Here is a 26,146-nt window from a genome sequence, read left to right as displayed (position 1 = left end):
AGATTACTAAATATAACCTAAACAATGAACATTATTATTCCATAATCTTATGAATAATATTCAATCGAATTTATTAAGTTAATATAACTTTTACTCTAAATAAAGTTAAGTTAACTAACAAGCTAAACAATAATTCTGTCGCGATTTAGTTAACCAATGTCGTGGCTTGTAGATCAAATGAAATCAGGACGACTCAGTACAAACGCCTTGGGACTGATTAGATGATTGCTTGATGCGAATTTATCGTATCAACTCTTGTACCATTGTGAATGATATATGGTTTCAGTTGAGCTTAGGTTCTTGTAATTTAAAGTGAGGAAAACAACAAACAACAAAAAAAAATTGTTTTTGATAGATTCTTGTTAATTTCAGTTAAAATATTAAAGTTTGTGTGATCGTTATTCGATGATGAAAAAGAAGCTCTTCAAAAAGTTATTTCTTGCAATAATCGTTATATCAGGGCCTAGTTGATAACGCTGCAGCAAACTATTCAAACAAATATATGTGTTTTATACAAGCTTGCGTATCTAATATGCTGTCCATCATAGTGCTGCAGAAACATCAGAGAAAGATGCTCTAAAACAAGTTAGATTCACTTAACCAGTATGCGAGAGCGAGAATCAAGAGACTAGGAATGGAAGCAGTACAAAATACTACCACGAGATTGATCAGGCTACAATTCTTACCTACTATTAGCGTGTAAACAGTACTAAAACATTAACTAATACAAATAGAAAATTCACCGTCCGTTAACAAAGTCCACACTTTCGTTCGCCGCCAGAATGTAATGGTCAAGCATTGAATATGTAACGTTATCGCGAAACGTGCCCGGAGATGTAATCGTGGAGATATTTAAACTCAGCACGCTATACGAATCTCTAAGATTATAGAGTTGAAACACAGAGTCTGAAAAGAAATTTTATATCTCTCTTGTAAAAGTTTAGGCATATTTTGTTCCTTGACTTTTTTCAGTTTGAGGACACGTAGTTAATCTAGCACAGTTTAAGGCACCTTGAAAGAAAAGGCGGACCCAAATACGCTCTTGGAACCATTCAGAGGTCTTTGGGCAAAAAACAGTATGCTAGGGGCAATTGTTACGTGAAATCAATTTGTGAGGAAACTAGATATGAGCAATTTACATATGTCAGTAATTCGATTGTACTAATAACGCATTCCTTAGAATCTGACTTCTGAAAACATGCTGAGCTCAGATCAGAATGTTGTCTTATCGATTTTATCATTGTAACAATGCCCGGGTTCTAATCTTAATATTGTAACTAATCACTTAACTTGATTAAAAACCAGATGCTATATTAATTGGTGTACTTTGAGATACTTCTGCTCCATAGTATCTTAAATAACCAATTTGTCCGTCATACCATTTCAAAATGGTCTATTTCAAAACTGGAAATACGTCCGACCTTTTCTTAAATAAACACGGCAGCTATTTCGCTATGTAAACATATTATGTCAGAAAGCAATTTCACTTAACTTTGTTTGATCGACCTGCTCCTCAATATAATAAAACCTTATTATCTTTTACCCACAACTCTTCAATTCACATTACTCGTTTTCGTTTAGTTTTTAACCGTTTTAGGAAATGAAAATTAACTTCCTTCAATTGTAATTTGCTTATGCAAACAATGTAATAGTTAATTAAGGTAGTGATTACACTACTACCATTTTTTAAGTGCTGTAGATGTTTTAAATCTAAGATATCCTTTATTTCGCATACTTATTACATGTGTTTAAAATCGTCACAGGTTTTTTTGTTATCTACCACCGTTTCAGACAAGCTGATGCTTGTGAGAAGAAACAGCCAGAAAATCACTCATCCGAAGCCGATAAAATTGGAGAACTTTATACTTTTTGAAAGAATTTATTGTCAGTTACAGAAAAATTTAATAATACAATACTTATTCCACAGTGGTATTCGGTAATATTTCACCTTAAAAGTAGCACAAAGCGACAAACATCTCTATGACTTATACATTTTCAGTAGTCGTACAAAACAAGTCGACAGGTAACTTCTTTCGTGTTCAATGAACAAGAACACGATAACAAAGCAGTTTTCTACTTATTTTTGTGAATTATTTATCACGACGCCTCTTCAAAGTTAGCGCTGGCACCTCGCCAGGTATCGGGGGAAAGAGTGAAAATAACGCCAGTGACCTTTGAACAGCGGGCTCGCCTCACCTTGTCCGAACAAATGATACTTGTATGGACAATTTTATTGTTAGACTATGAAGATGTCTGCCTTTTTAGGGATGCGACGTTTTGTTAAAAAATGTATGTATGTAGTGAAATTCGTGTGCAAAATTATATGTGAGTTGTTTGTGTTGATATTTTATCAAATTCGGTCGGTTCGTTTTTGCGTTAAAGATCCCAAGAACTCATTCATTCATTTCAGCATTTATATTCTTTTGTAGAATACTAGAAGAACTGCGCAACTAAAAAATAAATGACTTTATCATCCAGAATCCTATTACAAAAATTCATCCATTAAAATCCATTTATACTTGCAATCTAAAAACTAGTTCACACGATGCTAATCATTGTATCATTAACACGCGAACTTGATTAAAGCCGAGTACACATAGCGATGCGTAATTTGCGCGTAATGCCAGATAACTGGGCGCAAACGCGCAAATATGCGGAACTTGCGCTCTAAGCGCTAATCGTACATCAAACATGACGCACACGGGTTAGTGTGTACAGGTATTTGAACGTCTTGTTGCTAAGGAGCTGTATGAAGGAAGAAAATACTTGAAAACAGCTTAAGAAAAGTTATTACGAACGGAATTCTTTAGCGGCAGTGGCCCCGCAAGTCGAGCAAAAAAAAAGCGTCACGGCCGTACCATCCTTTTCTCGAAGCAATTCAGGCTATTTTCGACCCCCCTATAATTTCGTTGTTAAGTAATATTATGCCCCTTCGTCACCGCATATTACATTAAAATTTCTTTAGTATAGGTAAATTTTAATCGTTAGTGTATAATATGATACCCGTTTTATGCACCAATCAATAGCTTAAAGTTGTTAAAGAAAGAATATAGGTAAAGGTACTACAAATTCTGTTATTGATAAGTTAGTTATTGTACCTATATGTTATTTGGTTAGGTTCAATTTGTGAAACACTTTTGTTATTCTTAAAAGCCTTATTTAATATATTAATATCAGTCTTACAACATTATCAAGCTTCATTTTCATTATCTTTATAAATATAATTCTTCTGTAAGTGTGTATGTCACTGAACTTCTCTTAAACGGCTGGACCGATTTTGATGAAATTTTTTGTGTGTGTTCAAGGGGATCAAACATTGTCCGCTGGACAATGTTCTTTTATTTAATTTTTATGGCAAAACAACGTTTGCCGGGTCAGCTAGTATAAGTATAAAAATAATATACTACACACTCGAATTTTATCCAAAAATTTTCGTATCAATCCCACAATACATGCATTGTATCTTTATCAACTCAGAATACTGCAGTGATGATATCACAATATGGAGTACAAATAGGTCCATAGTATGACATTATCGGTGATAACGCGTGATTGATAACAGACTGCACGCCGATACGATCTGATAACGACACTCATGTTTATTTTAATACCACGTATCTCAGTTTGTGGGACAGCTAGTATTGCGGATAAATATGTATCAGGACATTTTGTATATCTTACCGCAGAATTTCTTCGCGCGGGAGATACTTGCGTTCATATCACTATTTTCATTGGTTATAAAACATGCTGAGAACGGTAATTTGTCCTTCTTGGTTTTAGCCTTAATCCAAGCTTTTTTCTCTACTTATAATATAATGCTCTTGCTGGTTGATAAAAGATCAATGTAAACGAAAATCTTCGGTCTAGAAATTGTTGGTTTAGTATCATTCAAAAATGTTGTAACCTTTAAAAATCTCTATTGAGTATAGTAAACATGCTGCGTATTGATATAGTCAATATTTAACTGCATGTTGTCATTTCCACGAAAATGACGCGTTATTCAAACGTATTTACATTTGTACTAAACTCAATTCGCGGTTTCCGTTCAATAGAAAATTGAATTTCAGTATACACATATTGAATGGCCCTCGAAATAGACTCGATATATTCCAACTGTACCGTCTGAAACGAAGGCTTAATTACAATATCCAATCTATTCATATTGGAGTTTCTAACTTAGTTGGTTTTACAATGTACAGTTATTTATTTTAATTAACTTAGTATATTTTCACATGCTTTAATTGTCTTACTTCTACTGAAATTTACCTTTGATTGTGATTGAGGTAAGAAGAGCATACAATTTCTTTTGTCTAGTGTAATTATATTATATTGCCTGGCCGATAAGCATTTGGCCAGGCAATATGATGTCGCGTCGCATTGGAAATATAATATTCGTAAATCTCGACATTGCTTCCAATGTGTCTTTAAATTTTAATATACAATTTCAAAATAGGCTCATCTCACGTTACAAATTTAGAAAACATGATGTGCTGGTTTCTAAAATTGTGGGTATATTAAAATATATTTCGTGGTTTTCTGAAGTAGTGTGTGCAAATTACCGCAAGCAAAATTTCGCAATGGACCGGCGTTTGTGTTCCGTTTCCAGTGTAGTGTAATACCGGTGTGTTACCCTTGACGTGTCCGCTAAAATATTTGAAGAATTATTACAACCTAATTACTTAATGATTATGAACCACGACGGTTTAATGATATCGTTATACTGGAAACGTTTGAAATATCGCCGCTAAAAAATAAAAGCGTGAAAATAACAGTGATCGCATTCACCTTTTATGCTAGTGGTTTGGGATTCAAAATCTAGTGAAAACATCAATTATTTTTCGATATTTTAACTGCACGTTTGGCGCAGTGGTATAAGCGGTCACCTCGCCGCAACAACCGTAGCGCCGCGTGTGGTGGGTTCGAATCCCACCCGGGACAAATCTTTGTGTGATGAGCACGAGTATTTGTTCTGAGCCTGGATGTCAATTTATCTATATAAGTATGTATTTAGAAGTATATAAGTCTGTTTATCAGTTATTTGGTAACTATAGTACAAGCTCTGCTTAGTTTGGAATCAAATAACCGTGTGTGAGTTGTCCAATGATATTTTTGATATTTATTGTGTTTGTTAGGAATTAACGGTAAAGGAAAACACGGCAAAACATTGTTTAGATTTTAACATATGTAGTTCTTAAAATAAAGCGAAGTCACCTAAATCCGAAATGCACGGTGTGGTAAACTAAAAACGACACCCCTCTCTCGTTACTAGATATTAATAAATGAACCTAACTGTGAGACAGTGATAGGCTAAATGTATAATTATAAATTCGTAATTTACTATAGTCATCGAAAGTAGTGTATATTGGTATGTGGTCTACATTGTTATATGATCAAAATTTGTTAAAAACATGCTAAAACAAGATATGCACAATCGTTTCAGTAAATATTACAAATAATTGCGTCCGTAAATGCCAGTTCACGATTGTTATACGACCGGCCATCATCTGTCGCAAGGTTATACACACAATACAGATGATAGTGCTACAGCAGTCCGACACGAAGTGCTTAGCGATCCTATTATTATGACGACTTTGTGTAGTTACGATGCAACATTGTAACTAAACACTGGTGTACGATAAAATTCATAATTAGAAATTATTGTTCTATCGGTGAACGAAAATATTGTGAGGAAATGTTGTAAATCCGACAGTAATTTGAACAGTTTTTTTTTACAAATTACGTCCCCAATTTGCACTTGGCCACTTAGGCCAGTATGAAGGACTTAGGTGTCCAGCAGTGGGACTGTTTTTAGCGCTTTCGTTTTATAGGCCAAAGGCATAAGGTAGAGATGTATAACGAATATTTTAACACAAGTGGATTAACCCAATTAGCATAGTATAATTAGCATATTAGTTATCAGTCCGATCCTGGAAACAGATTCAAAATTTTGTGATCGTTGAACAAAGTAAGAAGTTCTTCGGAATTTTGAAAGGATCTCTACTGAAAATCTTCAAAAATGTGACGCTTTTTGAAGATGTTTATTTTGTAAAGATTATTTTGGGATGGTCTCGGGCAATGTCGTGTCGAACTATAAATATCTAACACGTTAAGTTTATTTATACAAGAATAACAGGATGTAAATGACTTTTAATATAATTTATACAAAACATTCAAATTATTATCTAATTTTATTTTCGAAAAGCTACAACCATGTATCACTCGATATATCTAATGAAACGAAAATTTACCATCCAATACATTTAACACTCTCAATTAATTAGATTTGTCATTGTTTATACGTCTTTTCCTGTGGCCAAAGCAGAATTAAAAAAATATACTTAGTTGTTAAATTATTTTTTACCTTTACTGTTCTAAAAAACCTGCTTTATTCATAACATTTAATAGTTTAGATTGACGCATGGCGAAATTTCGACCTCATGAAACAAAATTTTTGATACTTACAACTACATAAAGCCTCATTGTTTTATTGCCTAATGTAATGTACTAAACACCTTACCTAGGTATCAAAACAAGTTAATCTACGTAATGTCTCAATAGTCTTACATAATTCACGGATGAGTTGGTATGCAACATTACGATGCCTCTCAACGAATGGACAAATGCATTGTACTTACTTGAGCAAATATTTTACTGCTTAGGTGAAATATTTGTGGTAAAGACTTGTATTAGAGTGTTGTGTTTGTTAAATTTGTGTGAGGAAACTGCAGATATGAGAGTTGTTTAAACACTCGCATAACCCTAAAACTTAAGCCAGCGAAGACCACTACTTTGAATAGGTAAGCCCCATAGTAAATAGTGGGACCGTAATGGTATAAATATTATTTTATTTTGTTAGTTGGTCTACAGTTGTTGGGTAAAAGTCCCCCGGCAGCATTTATGGATAAAAGTACGCGGCTTCCATAGCAAAATTACTTTAAATAATAATAATTGTATTTACATTTGTATCTCCTGCGCAAAATAAACAACAAAGAAAAAATAATAAACGATGCCTAACATTGGCAACGCATTAATGTCAAGAGATCATTAAACAACACCTTAAGCTTTCCCATATATTTTCGTATCAAAAATTGTAAGCGTAAAAACAGCGAATCACTTTTTACGTCGCCGCAAAGTGTTTTAAAACCTTCAGAAATAAGCTCTCCATTATACAGAGTAATACCCTGAAAAAAAGACGAAAAGCCGCTTTTAACGCTGAACAAGCCGTACAACATAGTATCTCCTGAAACTTTTATGTTCGACACCGCTCCACACATTTCGCTAAACGTTTAAAACTTTGCCTTATTCTCCACATTTTCGTGGAACATTCGCACCGTATTTACCTTTATTTTTATTTATTTGTGTACACAAAAATACTCTGTGTTTTGGCGTTTTCATTGCGAAGCTTGCACAGGTTTTCCATGTTGATCTGTAAAAAGTAAAGTAAAGCGAAACGCCGAGGGGTGCAGACGTTTGTTTTTTCGTGTAAACTGTTGCTGGGCCTTGCTTTTGAAGTGTTTGGCTTAGAAATGTTGAGGGAAATCGCTCTTGTTTTCGTTGCGAAAATGAAAATATTGCTGTGTTTGTTTAATGACTACGATTGAGAGTAAGTACGTATATTCTAAACAACATGTGACTTTACTGTTTTATGCGTTCATTAAAAGTTGATAGCAGTTTTTTAAAGCAAAGTTCTTTACCATTTTCTCTATTATATCACGCAATTTTCTGCCTTGATTGTTTTATAAAGCCAAGCCTGGGTGGAAGCCATGACTACTTATCAAATACATCTTGTCGACAGGCATATTTATAGCTTCTTTCACAACAAAGCTCAACATTATATAATGAGTAAAACATACCAAACTAATCAGGAAGCAGACACCAAACACTTACAATGCAGCCCGTAAACGTGAGGAGACAAATAACTTTCTAGCGAGACTTAACGCAGGCGTATGCGGAGGCACGCATGTTCGCGCTTAACATAATTGAATCACATCAACGTGTCATGGATACGAGTAATGGAGACTATTTTAAGATATGCCATTGATAGTTGGACTTAAGTGGAGAGAGAAATAGGTGTTAGGAATTGATAGGACGCTTGGTTGAAACTTTTAAGAAAGTTTGTTGTGTTACGTTGGAGTACTGATCGGTGCGAATAAAAATGTGTTTGCTATTTTGTATGGTATTACAGCAGAGACAATGCAGTTCCGAAATGGGTTTTTTCCTTTATTATTATCATGAGATATGCTGGTAACTTATAATGTTTTAGTTGAACTTTCAAAAGACAGGTGACTAAAAAAAAAAACAGAAAAATTATCTTCGGCTTTTAGTTAGTAAAGGTGTCATTTTAAACTTCAAGTCAATGTTTTAATGACCCAGTACATAATGAGGCTTGTAAATAATTAACACAGAAGTACGTTGGACACTTAAAGGCCAATCGATCGTAATTTTCATGACATAATTGTTCAAACAACGATTATATCGATTTACGCTTTATTAGTCTAAGAAAATGTATGTCACTATAATAAATATGAAGAACCACGAATTTCTTTACAAATGTACGAACAAATTCTACCGTATGAACGGTGATAAACGAAATTACAATAATTTGTCTTGTGACATATTCAGTGCCATTCTACAGAGATTCTTATTTCTACACTTTTATATATTCTTCTATATTCTCGAAGTGAGGACATACGAGAATACCACGTAATATTACTAAAAGTGTACTCCAGTATATGTCACCATTTTCTGTGAAATACAGCTTGTCACACTTTGAAAAATTCAGCGGTGAAAAGTTGTTCTCCCGTTACAAAATTTTCTTTAAGAGGTTTCAATGTCAGAAGGTGTAAAACTAAACTTTTAAAAGGTCCAAAGTTACTTAGTTTCTTTTAACATAAAAGGCTATACATCTAGAACTTGAAGTATTTCGCTTGGTGGTATACTTTACCTTCCCACAAGGAACGTAAATTATGATTAGGTATCCTGAAAAACTTTGCGTATGTTCCAGGCGTAATAAATATCTATTTATCTACATCAGTAATTTAGTTGAGCTTATGAAAATAGAGTATAAGTAGGGTTTCTCTTTTAAGGCTTCCAGAAAAATATTGGAGATTATTTTTACATGCGAGGGCGTCTTATCTTAAAATACGTTTAAGGTTTTAACTTACTGCACAAAATCATTTAAATCTATCAGCGCGTGAAGTGTGCTGCAACAAATAGGTTACCGTAGGGTAATCTTTAAAAAATCTCATAGCATTTAAGACCATATGTATACAGAAGCATGTTGTCTAATCTTTATTTCTCATTGTCCACAGTCAATGATCCAACTAAAAGAACGCAAAGAAATGGACGAGGCGTTCAAGAAGGCGCAGAAGCCATGGGCGAAACTCTTGCAGAAGGTGGAACGGACCAGGCTGGAGTACCACACGGCGTGCAAGCAGGAACGGACCGCGCAGAATCAGGAGAGGAATGCTAGTGGCGACAGCTCGCTTAGTCCTGATCAGGTCAGTGGTGCTCAGACTAGGTGGTACATTACGGGTAAAATACGCTTTTTAAGGTAAAAGGGAATAATAGTCAATAGACTAGGTATAACTAAAATTCATGTCTCGCTTTCGACTTGATTAGTACGTTATAATCTTGGATTAAGACTACTATGATATACGAAAACTGTCCGAAGATAAATCTTGGTACTGTTTTCTCTTCTCTTTCCACTCTCGTTCTTTTCTCACTTCGAAGTTTCACTTGTAAGTGAGAAAAGTAAAGTAAATATCTGGTAAACGGTAATTGTTTTTACAATCTTATAATACAGCCTCACTAAAACGGAGAAATGGGGCTTTTCGCTTTACTAAATTAGCACTCAGCTTGTTCTAGGGCTTTCTTTGATCATTACCATCAAATATACTTTTGAAGGAGAACCTTCAAAACATCTCCACGAATTCAACATAAATACAAAGAATTCGTTTCATATTTCGTTAACAATAAATAAAATAACCGTACACTCGGTTACGAAGCTTCAAACAAATATATGGTTGGTATTGTAGCGTTCGTTCATTCGTACATATTCAGAGCCAATAATCCGCACAGTGTGTTTGTTTGAGCTCGAACCACTGTGAAATGTTTACTGGAATTCACCTAGGAAATACGCGGGAATATATTTTACGAACATTATTCTGAACTACATTTATATACCCCGAGGGTACTCACGATAATATTGTGCAAAATATGATAGACTATTATTTAACTCTCGGTTAAGTAAGGGATAAACTACCCAATAGAATAAGTGACAGAAAATGTAATGAAACTGCATCTGGTACATAACCACTTAAGCCTTTTTTTAGCTGTATTTTTTAAGATTTCTTTCCCCGTAACGTCTAATATATGAAGCACTAGCTGACCCGCGCAACTTCGCTTGCGTCATATGAGAGAGAATGGGTCATAATTTTCCCCGTTTTTGTAACAATTTTCGTTGCTAATCCGCTCCTATTGGCCGAAGCGTGATGTTATAGCTTATAGCCTTCCTCGGTAAATGGTCAACACAAAAATATTTTTTCAATTCGAGCCAGTAGTTCCTGAGATTAGCGCGTTCAAACAAACTCAGCTTTATAATAATTGTATAGATAAGAGAACCTCGTAGCTAAGTAACAACCGCGTGCATCCATCTCTAAGGTTAAACTACGCTTGCCGAGGTTGTTCCGTGGATGGGTGACCATATACTATAATATAATACTCATAACTACTTAAAAGAATATACAATTAAACTAACACGAAATTGTACCAAATACCACTAAATGGGTATAATATTAACATTAAATACGAAAATAATGTAATTAAAACTACTTAAAAGAATATACAAACAAATTTATTATAACTAACACGAAATATTTAGTGGAAACTATTTCAAATAATATCAATTCGAAAGAGTATAACCTCAACTGATTAGAATAACGTAAGTAGCATAATAATCAAATTTCGGTTAAGAATCTCCAAAGCGTAGGCTTACCCAGCTACAACATAAAACGTAATGATAGTGCGATTTAATATTGCCAGTAGCGCCATCTAGTGAGAGCGCCAGTGCAACCGCAAAGCGGTGGAGCGGTTTCTTCCGATTGTCGCTGTTTTCCATGGGAATGAGATATTTTCCCGGAGTAAAAAGTAGCCTATGTCCTTTCTCGGATATCAAAGTATCTCCATACCAAATTTCACGCGAAATGGTTCAGTAGTTTAGGCGTGATTGAGTAGCAGACAGACAGACAGACAGACAGACAGACAGACAGACAGACAGAGTTACTTTCACATTTATAATATTAGTATGGATATGGATTTTCGTGACCTACTTTAAAAAAAAAAAGAGATGTGGATGAGAGGATATAAATCAGCTATCGTAATATTGTGTCAGAAAACAGGTGATGATACCAATATTAATTTATGATTCAAACTGTTACTAAATATCCTTTAAATATTCATCAACACTTTCAAAACATTTGCTAATATCAGCAAATATATAGGAAATATCAAAGTAAAATTAAATGGATAGAAATATTGAATTATTAAATTTTGATTTCCTTAGCATATTCATGTATTTTTCGAAATAATTTAGACTTGTGGTTTCAAAATGTCCAATATTTTGGCATATCACATTGGAATAATATTGATAAGATGCAAGATGTAATATTTGAAGTATCTGTTTCCGTATCACGAGACTTATCATAACAGATTGCACGCTAGCCAAGGTAAACACAGTTACCTAACATAGGATTTAAATAAGTATAAGTTTAAATTGGTTTAAATCAACAAATAGTTCTACGTTACCATACGTAAAAGAAGGCTTCAACATTATGCTTGTTAACAAACTTTATAAGTTTGATAAATAACCGGACGAACGGATAATCCGGTACGAATAACGCCGCGTTACACGATTCGCTTCGGTAGGACTGGTTATATCTATTAATCTTCTGACTACTGTTAACGACTGTCGAAGATCTTAGAAAATGACAGCCGGGACCCACAATTTAACGTGCCTTCCGAAACACGGAGAAACTCGATATGTATGTAATGAAATGACATTTCATTAATCTGTGGTTTTCAATGACGGATGATTGTCAGATAATTTTGTGCAAATTTATTGATATAAAACTTTTGATTTGATTCCATTTAAGAAACGATGTAATTCAGGAAGTGATATTAGTAAACTTTAATTGTCGTTTTATAAGATATTTTATTCAGGATTTTCAAAAATAAACCATAATTTGTTTCTCTGAAAACACAAAGGTTTGTTTTATTTCATACGTCTTTACAATAACAAAACAATTATCAATTTCTAACACTATAACAATTATCTCACCTGAAAACACAAAGAAACGACAATTAAAGTTTACTAATATCACTTTAGTAGACCACTACACACGATATGCATTTATTACGACTTCAAAAACACAGAATGCAACTGACTTTATAAAACTAACAAAAAAAGTCCTAGAGACAGATGAGATTGGAATAATTTTGACAGATCAATATCCGGGCATCAATTCACGAGAATTTAAGCAATATTTGCAGGAGAATAACATCAAACTAATCTTTACAGCTGTCAATACACCATTCTCTAACGGCTTGAATGAGAGATTAAATCAAACTATTGTGAATAGGATGAGATGTAGAATAAATGAGAAAAATAATAAGAAAACATGGACAACAGTAGCAAGAGAATGTGTACAGAAATATAACGAAACCGAACACTCTGTTACAGGTTTTGCACCAAAATATCTACTAGATGGTACAAATGTCAGTATTCTACCAAATGAAATTAAAACAATAGAAAAAGAAGATAAGTGGATTGCTAATAGAAGATTAGCATTAGAGAATACAATAAAATCCCACAAGTACAACAAGAAAATATTTGATAGAAATAGAAAAATACAAAAGTTAGAGATAGGAGACAGTGTATATGTAGAAAATGGGAATAGACTGAATAGAAAAAAATTAGAAGAATTAAGAATAGGCCCTTTCAAGATAGTAGAGAAAATATCGAACTCCATTTATAGGATTGACACTGGCAACAGAAAAACGGAATCAACTTTATTCCACGTAACAAAATTACAACCTGCCACAACAGAAGCTGAAGAAATGGAAGTAGAAGAAAACGAATATGAAAATAACTTATAGATACCTACATTATGATATACTATTATTGGGAATTTTCTTTCTTAGGGGGGGAGATGTAATGAAATGACATTTCATTAATCTGTGGTTTTCAATGACGGATGATTGTCAGATAATTTTGTGCAAATTTATTGATATAAAACTTTTGATTTGATTCCATTTAAGAAACGATGTAATTCAGGAAGTGATATTAGTAAACTTTAATTGTCGTTTCTTTGTGTTTTCAGGTGAGATAATTGTTATAGTGTTAGAAATTGATAATTGTTTTGTTATTGTAAAGACGTATGAAATAAAACAAACCTTTGTGTTTTCAGAGAAACAAATTATGGTTTATTTTTGAAAATCCTGAATAAAATATCTTATATGTATATGATGGTCACCCATCTACAGAACAACCTCGGCAAGCGAAGCTTAACCTAAAAGATCGATCAGCGCGGGTATATACTGCTAAGTATCACCTTGGAAAAACCTCTGCAAGTTGACTATCAATTGATAGAATAATATGTAGATATTATGTATTTCACATCAGATGAGGTGTTATGAATTAAACATGCTACACTGACGCATTTTGTATACATATTCATAGTTTTGTAAGTATTTGTCATTATGAATTACTAATAGATTGAGGCGCTTATAGTCGGTCGGTGAAGTAAGCAACCTTTATAGAGGTCAGTCCATAGATAGGTAGGGTTTGGTAGGTAGTTAGCATCCTGGCTGATTAATTGTGTATGCTGGACTTCTGAATGCTTCAGATAAGTGTAGGATAATCTATTCGTGAGATAAAATGAGATAAAAATTTTGAAAGCAATTGTCAAAATTCTACGTGATTAGCATCTACTTAATCAGTAGTGCTAAAACCGTGGTCTAGCCACTTTTTTATTATAATGATAACAAAAATAAAGTCCAAAACTCATTGAGTGGCATGTGAACGACTTTGATTTCTAGTGAAAAATCAAAGATAGTGAGTAACTAATAGTCCTTATTAGACGTGGTATCTATCACACATTTTAAGATAGTTAGTTCTAGGATGTTTTTCAAAATTAATCAATATAAATAAACATTAAATCGATGAGTTTCAAACACTTTCTCCCACACTCATCCGAATGACGTACGCTTTTCAGTTCCGCATATCGTTTCGGACCGGCGGATATTCGTGAATCACTCGGCATCGCAATAACGCCCGCGTTACACCCGTGGAATGTCGGTGCGATGACCTGTTTTGTACATTTTCTAACGAATTCCGATCAAATATGGGTCAGTTGGGTTTTGATGAGATTTCAGCTGTTCAGTTGGTACTTAGTATAGATCGGTATACGTGTTTGTAGCTATAGATATTCTGAAACAATAGGTGCCTTTATACACACGCTCTTTCTCGCGTGAAGCACCAAAGGAAAGAGCGCGCGCCAAGGTCATCTGTCAAACCCGCGAAGAAAACATTCGCGGGCTTGACTTGTATGTGTCTAAGCAGTACCTAAATAATTATAAATCTGAAAGTTCAATTTCACTGAAAAGGTGGTAAAGTTTACAGTCAAACTTTAGAATGTGCTCAGCCTCAGTCTATAGTCGACTGGCTGAATTATTCAAGACTAATAAATACAATATACATAGTAAACATAGCTTTATTGTTCCAGCTCTTTATACTGTTTCGGAGAAAACAACCAAAGTTATAAACAATACAATTATATTTCTTCCAATTAAAATAATTTATATTAAACTTCGTGCTTACTAACAAGCAAAACTTGCTACAGACTAAACAATAAAGCTTGCTACACACGTATTCGGTTTGGAAATATTTATCAAACAAAAAAAACGATTCGACTCACTTGTTCGGCTTGTGCCAATCGGGTTTATCTACACATATTCGGTTTTGCCGCCTGACAAGTGCCCGTTTTCTGAGTACATTGCCGTAGTTTATCTATTCAAAAGCGTTTTTTTATATGAGTTTAAACGCTATTGAATAGATAATCTACCGCTAAATGTACCTCAGAAACTAGGGGTAGGCTGTATAATGCCGAACCGGATACGTGTGCAGCATGCCTCATACACTCAGCTTCCTCAAACAATTCCACTCAATAGCTATTATATAGGTATTATTATAAATTCTATCCATTAACTAAAATATAATACTAGCCAATTATAGCGTCGTAAAATTAGAAGCAATCATATGAATGACGGCACTCCCTAAATGACTTTCTTTTAATCGTGTAGGCCTACTTATGTTCTTTACAATATCTTTAAATAGCAAATAAATAACTATACAACTATTATAAAAAGAAAGCAAAACTTTAGTAAAATTGTTTAATGTTGTAGGTGTTAATCTTAGGTTACACTAAAAACACTGCCTGAATTTAAAACTTAGGTAAATTAAACTCGATGGATTTATTTATAGTTTGCATATTAAGTACGATTTAATGTGGTAATTAACCAAACCCAGGCGAAAATGTCTCGGGGTCTCTATTTCCTATATATTATAGTCTGAACACTTGCCGGTGACTATGCGAATATTACGGAAGAATTGCAGCCGTTCCATGTGTTGGACACCACACAGATATAAACAAAGCCTTAAAAGAAGAGACATACAGACTAAGATTTTTTTTACTGCTCTGATTAAATACACAATGTTTAGTCTTTATCGATCAAATAAAAAATTGATTGAAAGTGAAAAAAAAACTGTTTTAATCGGAGCTTATACTATGTCTTTTTAGCAGGACAGTAAAACGATACTTTTCATAGATTTTTGAGAGCCGACATGTCTGCTGACACGGTCTCTTCATGTTCATTTCTCTCAGTTTAATATAGCAGGTATGAACGGAACTTAAATGGGTATTATAGGCCTACTTTATGTTATCTTAATAAATTGATGTTAGTAAAGAAAGCTACGCCCCGAGGCTAAGTTACACTTTGTGCTTTGAAACTAAAGAAATCAACGATTAATTGGTTTCATAAATTTTGTTTATGTATTCGTTTTGGACATAATGTCGGTCAATACTTTTAAGTGAGTAATTTAACCCGTGCCCAGCAGTGGGACAGTAATGGTTACCACTTACTTACTTATTAATATTTCTACGTCTATTTAAAGACTGATTTCTTTTCTCTTAGATGGGAAGTATCAAGGCAATCATTCTTTATTTCTTATTATTATTTGCCTCTCACTAGTCGTGTCCGTTTTGCCGTCACACCGGGCTATGAGAATAAAATAATAAAGAGTACCTGAGTATTGTGCTCACACTAAGACTTGGACACTACAAACAAAGTCCTGTACAATTGTCTGGTTTCAATGAATCTGGCCGTTGTAGCTGAATTTGGCCAGGAGGACATCGTTATCCTGATACTGATTTGGTGTTTAATATAATAGGACATCCCTGGGAAAGGAATAATATTCAGACCTTTTTGTTGAACAAAAAAACATGCCTGCTAGCAAAGCCGACAAAAGCAAGTCTTAAAAAAATTATGACAGATTCCACTTATTTTCCTATAAAATAATATCTCCCATCGTCCAGTCTTGTCTTCATTTAGTACTGCCATCAATTTAAAAAGTTTCAAAGAAAAGTTGTGTTCATTAAGCGAGGGGCTCCACAAAGACGGAAGACAAATTGGAAAAGTGTTGACTTTTTCACTTGCCCTTGACAGTTTTTGAGATGGGTCGCTTTGGGTCCGAAGGAGTTGAGTCTATATTTTTAACTAGATCTTTTGTTTGTAGATGTTTGGTTAAGCCACTAACGTTTTTTTAAAGTATAAGGACAACGTAGTTTAAAGTTAATTCGATAAATAAATTTAAAAATGTACACTTTAAAAAGGAAACTTACTTATTACGTGTTGTTAAAACGATTATGAAACCTATGATTTGTAATATAAAATATTTTTTTATTTATTATGATTTGTAAAGTACAGTTGGTAAAATATTATTATATTCATATGCATTCCGTCATTAAGGCTACAGGGCCAATTTTGTGTTCCAAAAAATACAATACGTTCTTACTATCATATACTTGTTATTTGCATACTTTTTAAAGTCCAGCATACTTGTAGCGGCTCGCTACATACAGCGACATCTACTGGGACCACCGCGCAACCAACCACCACGCGCAGTGTGACTGACGTCACAAGTCCTAGATCGCGCTATCGAAGTTTGCATTGCAACTGACTATATATACAAGTTCCCGACTACAACAGTCGGGCAGCCTAGGCCCACCAGGCACGATCACCTCGCCTGGTCGGAGGATCCTCCCTTTGTGTCGGAGGAACATGATCACCTCGTTCCTCCACAGTGGTGACCCCGACGTGATTGGAAGCAGCCTTCACGAAGATCAGACCAGCAGCAGCAAACCTTCGCACCCTCATCACTCCTCACTCCTACAGCAGCAGTCGTACAACTCCAGCCAGCATCTTCGGCCACACCAGGGCACTCCACGAACATGTCGCTCACGCACATGACTGGCTTACCCTACGGCCTCAGCGGCATCCAACCTGGGCATCATCGTCACGCTACTCTGACGCACCCAGGGCACCGCAACGCTTCGTCTCGACTCACCGCAGACAACAAGCACCTCGCCCCGACTCACTGGGGACACTTCACCGCACACCGCACCTCTCCGACTCACTGGAGTTAGCGGCATACAGTTCCGACTCACTGGGACTAGCGGCATACAGTTCCGACTCACTGGGACTCATCAATGCATGGCACTGGAGAGACTGACTGACATGAAGAGAAGATCGACCTACGGTCTGAGGGGGAGTGATGTAGCGGCTCGCTACATACAGCGACATCTACTGGGACCAGCGCGCAACCAACCACCACGCGCAGTGTGACTGACGTCACAAGTCCTAGATCGCGCTATCGAAGTTTGCACTGCAACTGACTATATATACAAGTTCCCGACTACAACAGTCGGGCAGCCTAGGCCCACCAGGCACGATCACCTCGCCTGGTCGGAGGATCCTCCCTTTGGTTGGAGGAACATGATCACCTCGTTCCTCCACATACTAAGTAATAAAGTGTTCACTGAATCAACCGTGTAACAGAGCTCATAACTTATGTACAAGCTCATTAACCAGGAACATAACGCCTTTAACTCGTTTCTTTAATTCGCTTCACTTAACCAATAACTACATTGTAACGAACGTAAATTTAATGTACAAAACTCTTACTGGCATTAGGCAGAATGTTTGTGTCTGATCGTTTGCAGACTTGTACGTTTGCTAACAGAAGCTAGAAATAATGACTCAATGAGCTACGATTAAGGTAAAAATAGACGCAATATATTGGAGAAAATACAGTTTTACTGCATTTGCAGTGCAGATTTTTAATCGACGTTATTGCTCAATCGAGCACAATATATTATTTGTGACGAGCGCCTTTGTGATGCAGTTTTGCAGCGAAAAAATTGACTTTTATTCAGTTTTTATTTCATGCTTACATCATATCGCAAGTCCCGTCGTATCTCTTTTCCAAAGTCATCAATAAATGCTTAATATGAGATCTCACTCAGTTTTAAATGTGTTCAAATTGTATAGCTATTAATAGTCTAAGCAACGTCGAGCCTTTAACAAGTGTATAGAACTAAGCTTACAATATGCCGCAGACTATAGTCTCTATACAAAATATCCCTTACACACAGTACACAGTATATGTAAATGTAACAAAGTAGATGTACCCGCAGTGGTTATCGATCCTTCCTCAGTCCAAGTTCTTCGTATACAACTTAACTCCATTTATTTTCTTGTTTCCAACTTTTTATGCAGTAGGCCTGTTGCAACTTTGTATTCAATTTATTTTCTTAACTCACATTTTAAGTTTGTTCTTGAAGGCAAACGAAGCCTGTTACTTTTATTAAAGTGTCTGTCCTGGAATAAATTATTTCTTTGTCGTATTGTCGTATATTTTATAAATATGCACTATGCAGATTATATGATGACATACGATCAGAATTCAATTTGTGGCTGGTATAAATTGTCAAAATCACCCGTTACTAAAGCAGAAACCTAACTAATACTATAGATGCAAAAGTCTGTACGTAAGTCTATTTCGATGAATTCGGAGAGATAGTTAAAACCCGCGATCATAAGTAGCAATTGTTATTAATGGGACTGTAATAGGGGATGAAATGTAGCATGCGAGCGAAGCCGCGAGTACAACTAGTAATTAAATAAATCTTCTTTTGATACTTGCCTGCAACTGCCACTTTTGATTATCATTATCCAGACTAAGACCGCTTACTAATTCAATATGCTACTCACTCGACTTCTCTCTTTATAACTTAGCAAATATTAAACATAACTTCTTGTAATCTACAAAGAACAAATCAGTATCGATCGAGCAGAGTTCTTTGACCAGTGTCCCCATTCGGCAGAATATCGACCGACCTCACACGAATTATTTACACACCTCCACTATTGATTCCATCGCCACTTCTTTACAACTTCATTATTAAGGCTTCAAGTGACTTACAATTACATGTTTTATAACAAATAAATTATAGGTTTTGATACCCAAAGTTTGTTTTACAAGTTTTAGTTCGGTAACTGTTTGAAAGGATACTTTAAACTGCCATTTGAAGTATCGTTTTCGTGTTTGGTGATACGCCTACAGCGGACTTAATCCAAAAATATTTTATAGTTGGAAAACTTAGTAAAGGACATTGTATGTAATCACGGCTGGCAATGACATAACACATTGCGATTATAAAGCGTCAGTGATCCGCTGTTCTAAACATCTGACGGTGGTCTATCTAATGTAACTACTTTATATTTTAACTACAGAAAATTATTAATTGTTATTTAGATAAATCGTGCATTTCAAGGCTCTCTGATAACTAAACATGTCCAGTGCACTACTAAGTATATGCGTATCAACATGCATCACACTACGCCGATTCATCTCCGTTCCTAACTCGATCGCGTATGGCCATCGTGAGCCTGGCAATCACGTTTCAACTTTCAGTGATTGACGCTTTAGTGCCCCGTTCAGTAGAAATTTCTGTTGACGAACTGTCTGTTCGACATTCATAACGACATTTCGCTGAAACAGACATAAGCATAACTTCCTATTTTGAGTGTCGGTTTGATCTACATAAAAGAGCTTCTGGTGACTACAAATATAAGTGCTTCATGCTAGTTCTTCTTCAGTAGGTATGCTAAATAATACATGACACGTATGTAGATATAAAAACGTGCGAACTACGTCATGATCAAAAGAATGAAATGAATGTGACAATGTGTAAGTACGAGCAAGAGACTCCGATATAATGACATGACTTAGTTCGCAAGTGTCAAATGGCCCAAGTTATAGTAACATTTTTTTGCGACAGTACTTTCCTACACTTGTTTTAAATTGTTAAATCGTGTACAACATGATGTAATATTTCAAAGAACACCGCCTTATCATATTCGCTGGCGTCATTGCTCACTCTTATCAGCGCTATCACTATGCAGAAGAATACAATCTTGTTTTTGCGAGAAACTCACAAAACACTTGTATAAGATTATCTCAATGATTTTAGGCCTCGTATAAATTTTCAGTAAACATGCATTATCTTATCAATTGCTTGCTTATTTCAAGGGAAATAGACTCCACCTTACTTTTGCAATTTTCCCCTCTTACTGCTTTTTTATACTTACACAAAAATCATTTTAAACCTCCTCTATTCCATTCTCGTGCCATTTTTACGAGTAAGAAGTAAGTTTGAGACGGTAATTAATACGGTTATACCCAGTTGTGGTCACCGCTGCAACGTGGTAATTTGGGTGAACGATCTATAGGTTAAGTAAATCTTATTGCGGACATTCTATTGACAGCTTGACGACTTTGCCACTTTGACACTAACCAATGAACAATACGAAAAGAAAATGGATCAGCATTAGAAACCTTAAATAGGAACGTGTCAAGGCCGTATCCTAGGAACTGTAATTTACAACGATACTAGAATTTTTCTTTCAAATTTGACGACGCTAATGTATGTCCAGAAAGCGCTTTATCAGACTGTTCATATAGTTTTCAGCAGAGGCCGATGTAAATAAATAATCGGCGTCTGGTTATCTCCCGAAATAAAACACTTGGCGATGAGTGCCCACGTCATACGCCCACCGCCTGTTTATATCTTGCCGATATTAGATACACGAGACTGTGTTCACATCACGAGACCAACGTATTCTTTTCTAAGGTTTGAAGTACCCGTGAATGAAAAAGAATGCGAGTGTAATTTACTTTTTATATGGATGTAGCTGCATGTTAGACGCAGTGGTTAACGTGGGCTCGAATACCCTATCCATAATTAAAAATAGTACTTGTACCAGTCTACAAAGCATTGCAAGCTATATAACTTTCATATAAGAACACAATCATTCCTTCAACAATCAACCAATCAGACTGCACTCAGCGTATGTACAATGTACATTGTACATATGTGTGCCATGTATGATAGTGGCCTAATTAATACTAGACCAATACTTAGCCTTCTATTAAAACAACACCGTTTCGGGGTAGTAGTGCTCAAACAAAATATCTTACTACATAACAAAGATTCAAACAAAGCCATTGATTTTTATTCGACATCATTCCGATTCCGATACGCGTCGAAGACACAGCCCAATGCACTCTAGCGACCATTTGAGTGATAAATGGTAACGTTTTGACCCTTTCCTTCCTCACATAGTGACCCTTCTACAAGGACCTGTCGATGACAATTTGTATTTCCTAGTATATGTAGGTATAAGAATATTTGTCTTTAAGGTTTTGGCGTCGCATTTCGACATTTTCATGTTGAAAATAATTATAATGGACTAGCTACTGACTACGATTTAGTCTACAAGGAAATATTCCTTAGGCTTAACAGTACCTTATGTGTTAAATCAAGTTATAAACTAATATTATGGCGAATTCCCTTAAAATGTTTGTTCGGTTGTTTTTGTGTGAAAGAGTATCAAACATCATATCCATCTTTACAAACGGTCCCATTTATAAACTTGTCTGCCTGTCTCAGTAACTGATTCCCGCTGGTCCTTTTAGGTTTGATTCTAGACAATCCTCGAGAGGAGTAAAGTTTTATTGAGTTCTAGTCACTACTAGTGATGATAATTTCTCAGTAAAAGGCATAAGTTTTATGCATTCACTTGTACATCCTATATGTTTACGTAAACTATGTTGTATATTTGCAACTGTTATATAGACATTTTAGATGTTATATGATTCTAGTATTAAATACACACATAATATCACGCCTTTTCCCAAGGTAGCAAGAGACCAAAGAACGAAATTGTACATGTATTTAAACTCATTGGTTGTGATACGTCTTTACATATACGCTTGTTCCGATCATTTCAGGACAAGCATATTGGTGATCCTTGCCAAATATAAAACAAGATTTTCTTCCAGATTCCAAAAAAATATCTTTACGACAAAAAGCTACTTCAATTCCTAAGTTAGCTACACAAAGACAGATATACCTACTATCCTCAAAGTCAAATTTGAAACTGGCGATATAACTTAATATTATCTCGGCGCCGCTCATCGCTTTGAACTCGTAAAATATCGCGTCAAAAGCGAACGAAAAAATGAATAATTAAACGGGCGACCTTATTTCCTTCGAACTGTATCTACTACTATACTAAATTGATACAGTTTTATCGACTGCCGTCAAAAAGATGTGATATAAGAGCTAAATTTGATTAGTTTTGTAACTAAATGTTGTTCAGCAAAATTAGATGTATCGAGTAGTTTGCCCAAGCTAATTTCGAGTTAATAGAAACCTGACTTCTTTAGCGCATTGAAGAATCTTTTTATTTTATAAATGTGTTAGTATGTTTGCTTAGTTTAATTTTCATTCTTATTTATACGGTATAACCTATTGAGCTAGGCAGAGCAGAGGCAAGGCAAGGCAAGCATAGGCAAGAAAGAATTAGGCAAGGTTAGGACCTAGGGGGAAGTCCCTTGTTACTAGATACACAGGTAGAGCCGCGGACTCAAACTAGTTTTACTTAGGTAAATTGTGTCGTGCTAGAAACTTCATATCTAAATACAAATATTAATAATAATATGTAGAGTAAAGTGATTAAAAGCAGAAACTAGTCAGTAGTGAGTGTTATTAGGAAAGTTATCTAGGAATACACGAATGTGAAACATGTTTGTGAGCAACACTTGAAATTTTAACTGGGTTAATATTCTGTACGAATATGCGTACCGTTTCCGTGAATGTTGCACATATTCAAATGTATGTTGTGTTATCCTTGTTGCGTTTTACAAATAGGTACAACGTTTTTGTTGGCCTTTAGGTTAGCTCAAAAACCAGTACAACTCGATGCGAATGAGTGTGTGATACATCATCGAACTCTTGATTAGTGCTCAGCTCAAACTGCCTCCGTGGCGCTAATCACGAGGTTTCGGGTTCCATTCTTTTTAATTTATAAGTATTAGAATATTTATTAACTGTACCCCGGAGTTTGTATGTAGCTCATAAAAGTCAAATTTATAATTGGATATAATTTAAGAGGCTCAAACGTCAAAACCGTTTTCGTTTTCCAACTATTATGTTTTCGTACTGGATTTTATTTGACCTTTTACATATCATAATTTTGTCGAAAAAGGTTACCGAACAAAATTGCCGCCACAATTTTCAGAGACGATAGGCGTGGCTTGAAGTATTCTGACGTAATCTCGCCCTATATTCAGATTTATTTGTATCTACTATCGCATGCGGGTTTGCCCTATTTTTACTCATATATAAAAGAAGCCAACCTTATCTTCTTAGCCTGTGAAATCTTTAATTTTAATAATATTATTTTTAACAAAGTTACGGTTCTTACTCAACCAAAACAAAATTACTGAATATAAATATACATACATAATATCACTCCTGTTATACTGATGAGGCAAGCAATGGTTTAACCATTTCATACACCTCTGCCTAACTTCTCAACATTTTTGATGAAACTTTGCATTGTTGCAGCTTGTAAGCCAGAGTAACACGTAAACTATAAGAATCCTAGCTTTTGTCTGTGACAAAGCTTATAAAGGCCTGGTTTTTGAGGTACATCTAGCGGTAGTTTAATCATATTTTATTCAAACTGTATTTTTTATATGAGACTAAACGCTATTGACGCTATAGACAAAGTCTTACGCAAGTGCTAGCGTAATTTATCTGAGAAAATATTGAACAAAGTTTCGGGTCTATAAAAATTGAACTAAGTTTCAATGTTATAATATTAATTGCTACAGAAGTAGGATAATATAAACTTTGTTATTGCTTTTGGACGTGTTTCAACGAGGGGATTTTCTGAAAGGAATAAGCAAAGAAAGACTTTTATCATCCGAACTAATATAAATGCAGAATTCTTTATTAAGACTATTGTTATTTTGATTGTGTATTATTTTCAGTAGTATCTTTCAATATCATATCTCTAGGGTTAAACTTCCCCTTGTTTACAGCCTTCACCATTTCCCTCACACTATTGTTCGGTGTATTTTTTAACATGATACAGGGAAGTTGCAACTGCAAGGAACATTTGCAGCTTAAATTTCCTTCACAGTGATACCTCTGCTCTTGAAAACGATAGCGTGAAGTTAGATATTCTTCCTTGTGGATTACACTATTATGCTTAAAAGTGAAAATTGGTAGTTCAGGCACCAGCGCGTTAACACTGAAATAAGAACACTTATTTGTAGCTACATTGTCCCCGACAGACAAATCAAAACAAACTACCTTCCACTCTCACTGAAACAATTAACGTTTCACCGCATTGAACCGTGGTATATCATTATATCATTACGTGCCACTATAATCTGATACTGATTATTCAATAGTGTTCAGCGACAGCTGATCACGAAGATGCGCTCACGCTACGGCTAGCCATGACATAGTCGAGATGCGCGTCATCGTCCTAGATCCCCAGCAGGTAGCTTGGTCTCATTGTCCTCTAGGTGTGACAATAGATAGTTACTGTAATGTAACTTTTTGTTTGTGTGTGTTTTTTATGGTTTTTATTATGCAAATACACATTTTATTTATGCGTACAGTTACAATCAACATCACCATAATTCAAAATTTTGTTCTACTACTGGGTGTAATTGTCTTCCTGTGTGTGCCAATCGTATTAAAATTTATTAAACAAAACTATGTTTCGGCATCATATATACTGGTACGATCGGGGAAATATAGAAAGAATCCGATTAATGAAAGAATACTTTTAGGACTAACTTTCATATTTTGTAGATAAGCAACGGAAACATCTTGTAAAACAAAACAGACGGCGTCAGTTTTAAATGAGAAATTGATAAAATTCTTCCAATAATCTATCAATTTGATGGCAAATTTCCAACCATTGTTCATTACATAACCTGATTTCCTCATCAATTCCCATTACAATTGGGTCCACGTTACCTTGCAGATAAAATTGATCTCTCCAATTATTGTACACACACATATCGCAATGTCACAGGAAAACCGTCATTATCAGTCAAAGGGCAGGACAGGCGATGCGAGACGACTAAATTGAACTCAACCTTTCAATGACATACTGAACAGTATCAAAATTATCTTTTATTGTATGGCTATTTTATCATTAACCATGGTATATAATCAAAATCAAACTATACTATAACAGGTATGTGCGTATGGCGCAAAGGTTAAGATGATAACTTTACGTTAGCTTATTTAACTCTTGTTAGTCATAGCGTCATGTTATGCCAATAGCCTTCCTCTATACATATTAGACTATTTAACACATAAAATATTTTTTCGATTCGAATCAGAAGTTCTTGAGATTAGCGCGTTCAAGCAAACAAACTCTGCAAGCTACATATTATCGGTATAGATTTCTTCTACATCTTGTTAAAGACAATTAAATATTATAATGAAGAATGGATACTCCATTCTAAACTTATTGCGGCCAAAATAACTTTGTTTCTCTAATAAACAAGAATATGAAGTTATGTCCCGAATAAGGATAAACCTAAATAGAACCCAGTGGGACGAAGCCGTGGGCAAACGATAATCCCTTTCAT

General features: G+C 35.1%; 1 protein-coding gene and 1 long non-coding RNA gene across 9 annotated transcripts in view; both read left to right on the top strand.

Annotated features, from left to right (window-relative positions):
- The window catches only part of Synd (protein kinase C and casein kinase substrate in neurons protein Synd), a 145,265-nt gene that overhangs the window by 91,077 nt on the left and 28,042 nt on the right, over positions 1–26,146 (top strand). For all 8 annotated transcript variants that reach the window (XM_076126270.1, XM_076126273.1, XM_076126271.1 and 5 more), the window contains one exon: positions 9,312–9,500. In XM_076126270.1, the coding sequence (XP_075982385.1) occupies positions 9,312–9,500 (189 nt within the window). The remainder of the gene's footprint in view (positions 1–9,311; positions 9,501–26,146) is intronic.
- LOC142980721 (uncharacterized) lies at positions 9,509–17,384 on the top strand. Its single transcript, XR_012959896.1, has 2 exons — positions 9,509–13,379; positions 13,467–17,384. It is a non-coding gene; the product is annotated as an uncharacterized LOC142980721 (long non-coding RNA).

The sequence above is a fragment of the Anticarsia gemmatalis genome, chromosome 18 (assembly GCF_050436995.1).
Source record: "Anticarsia gemmatalis isolate Benzon Research Colony breed Stoneville strain chromosome 18, ilAntGemm2 primary, whole genome shotgun sequence".
In the NCBI taxonomy this organism is placed as follows: Eukaryota; Metazoa; Arthropoda; class Insecta; order Lepidoptera; family Erebidae; genus Anticarsia; species Anticarsia gemmatalis.
The sequence above is the reverse complement of the archived record's forward strand: the minus strand, read 5'-3'. Positions and strand labels throughout refer to the sequence as shown.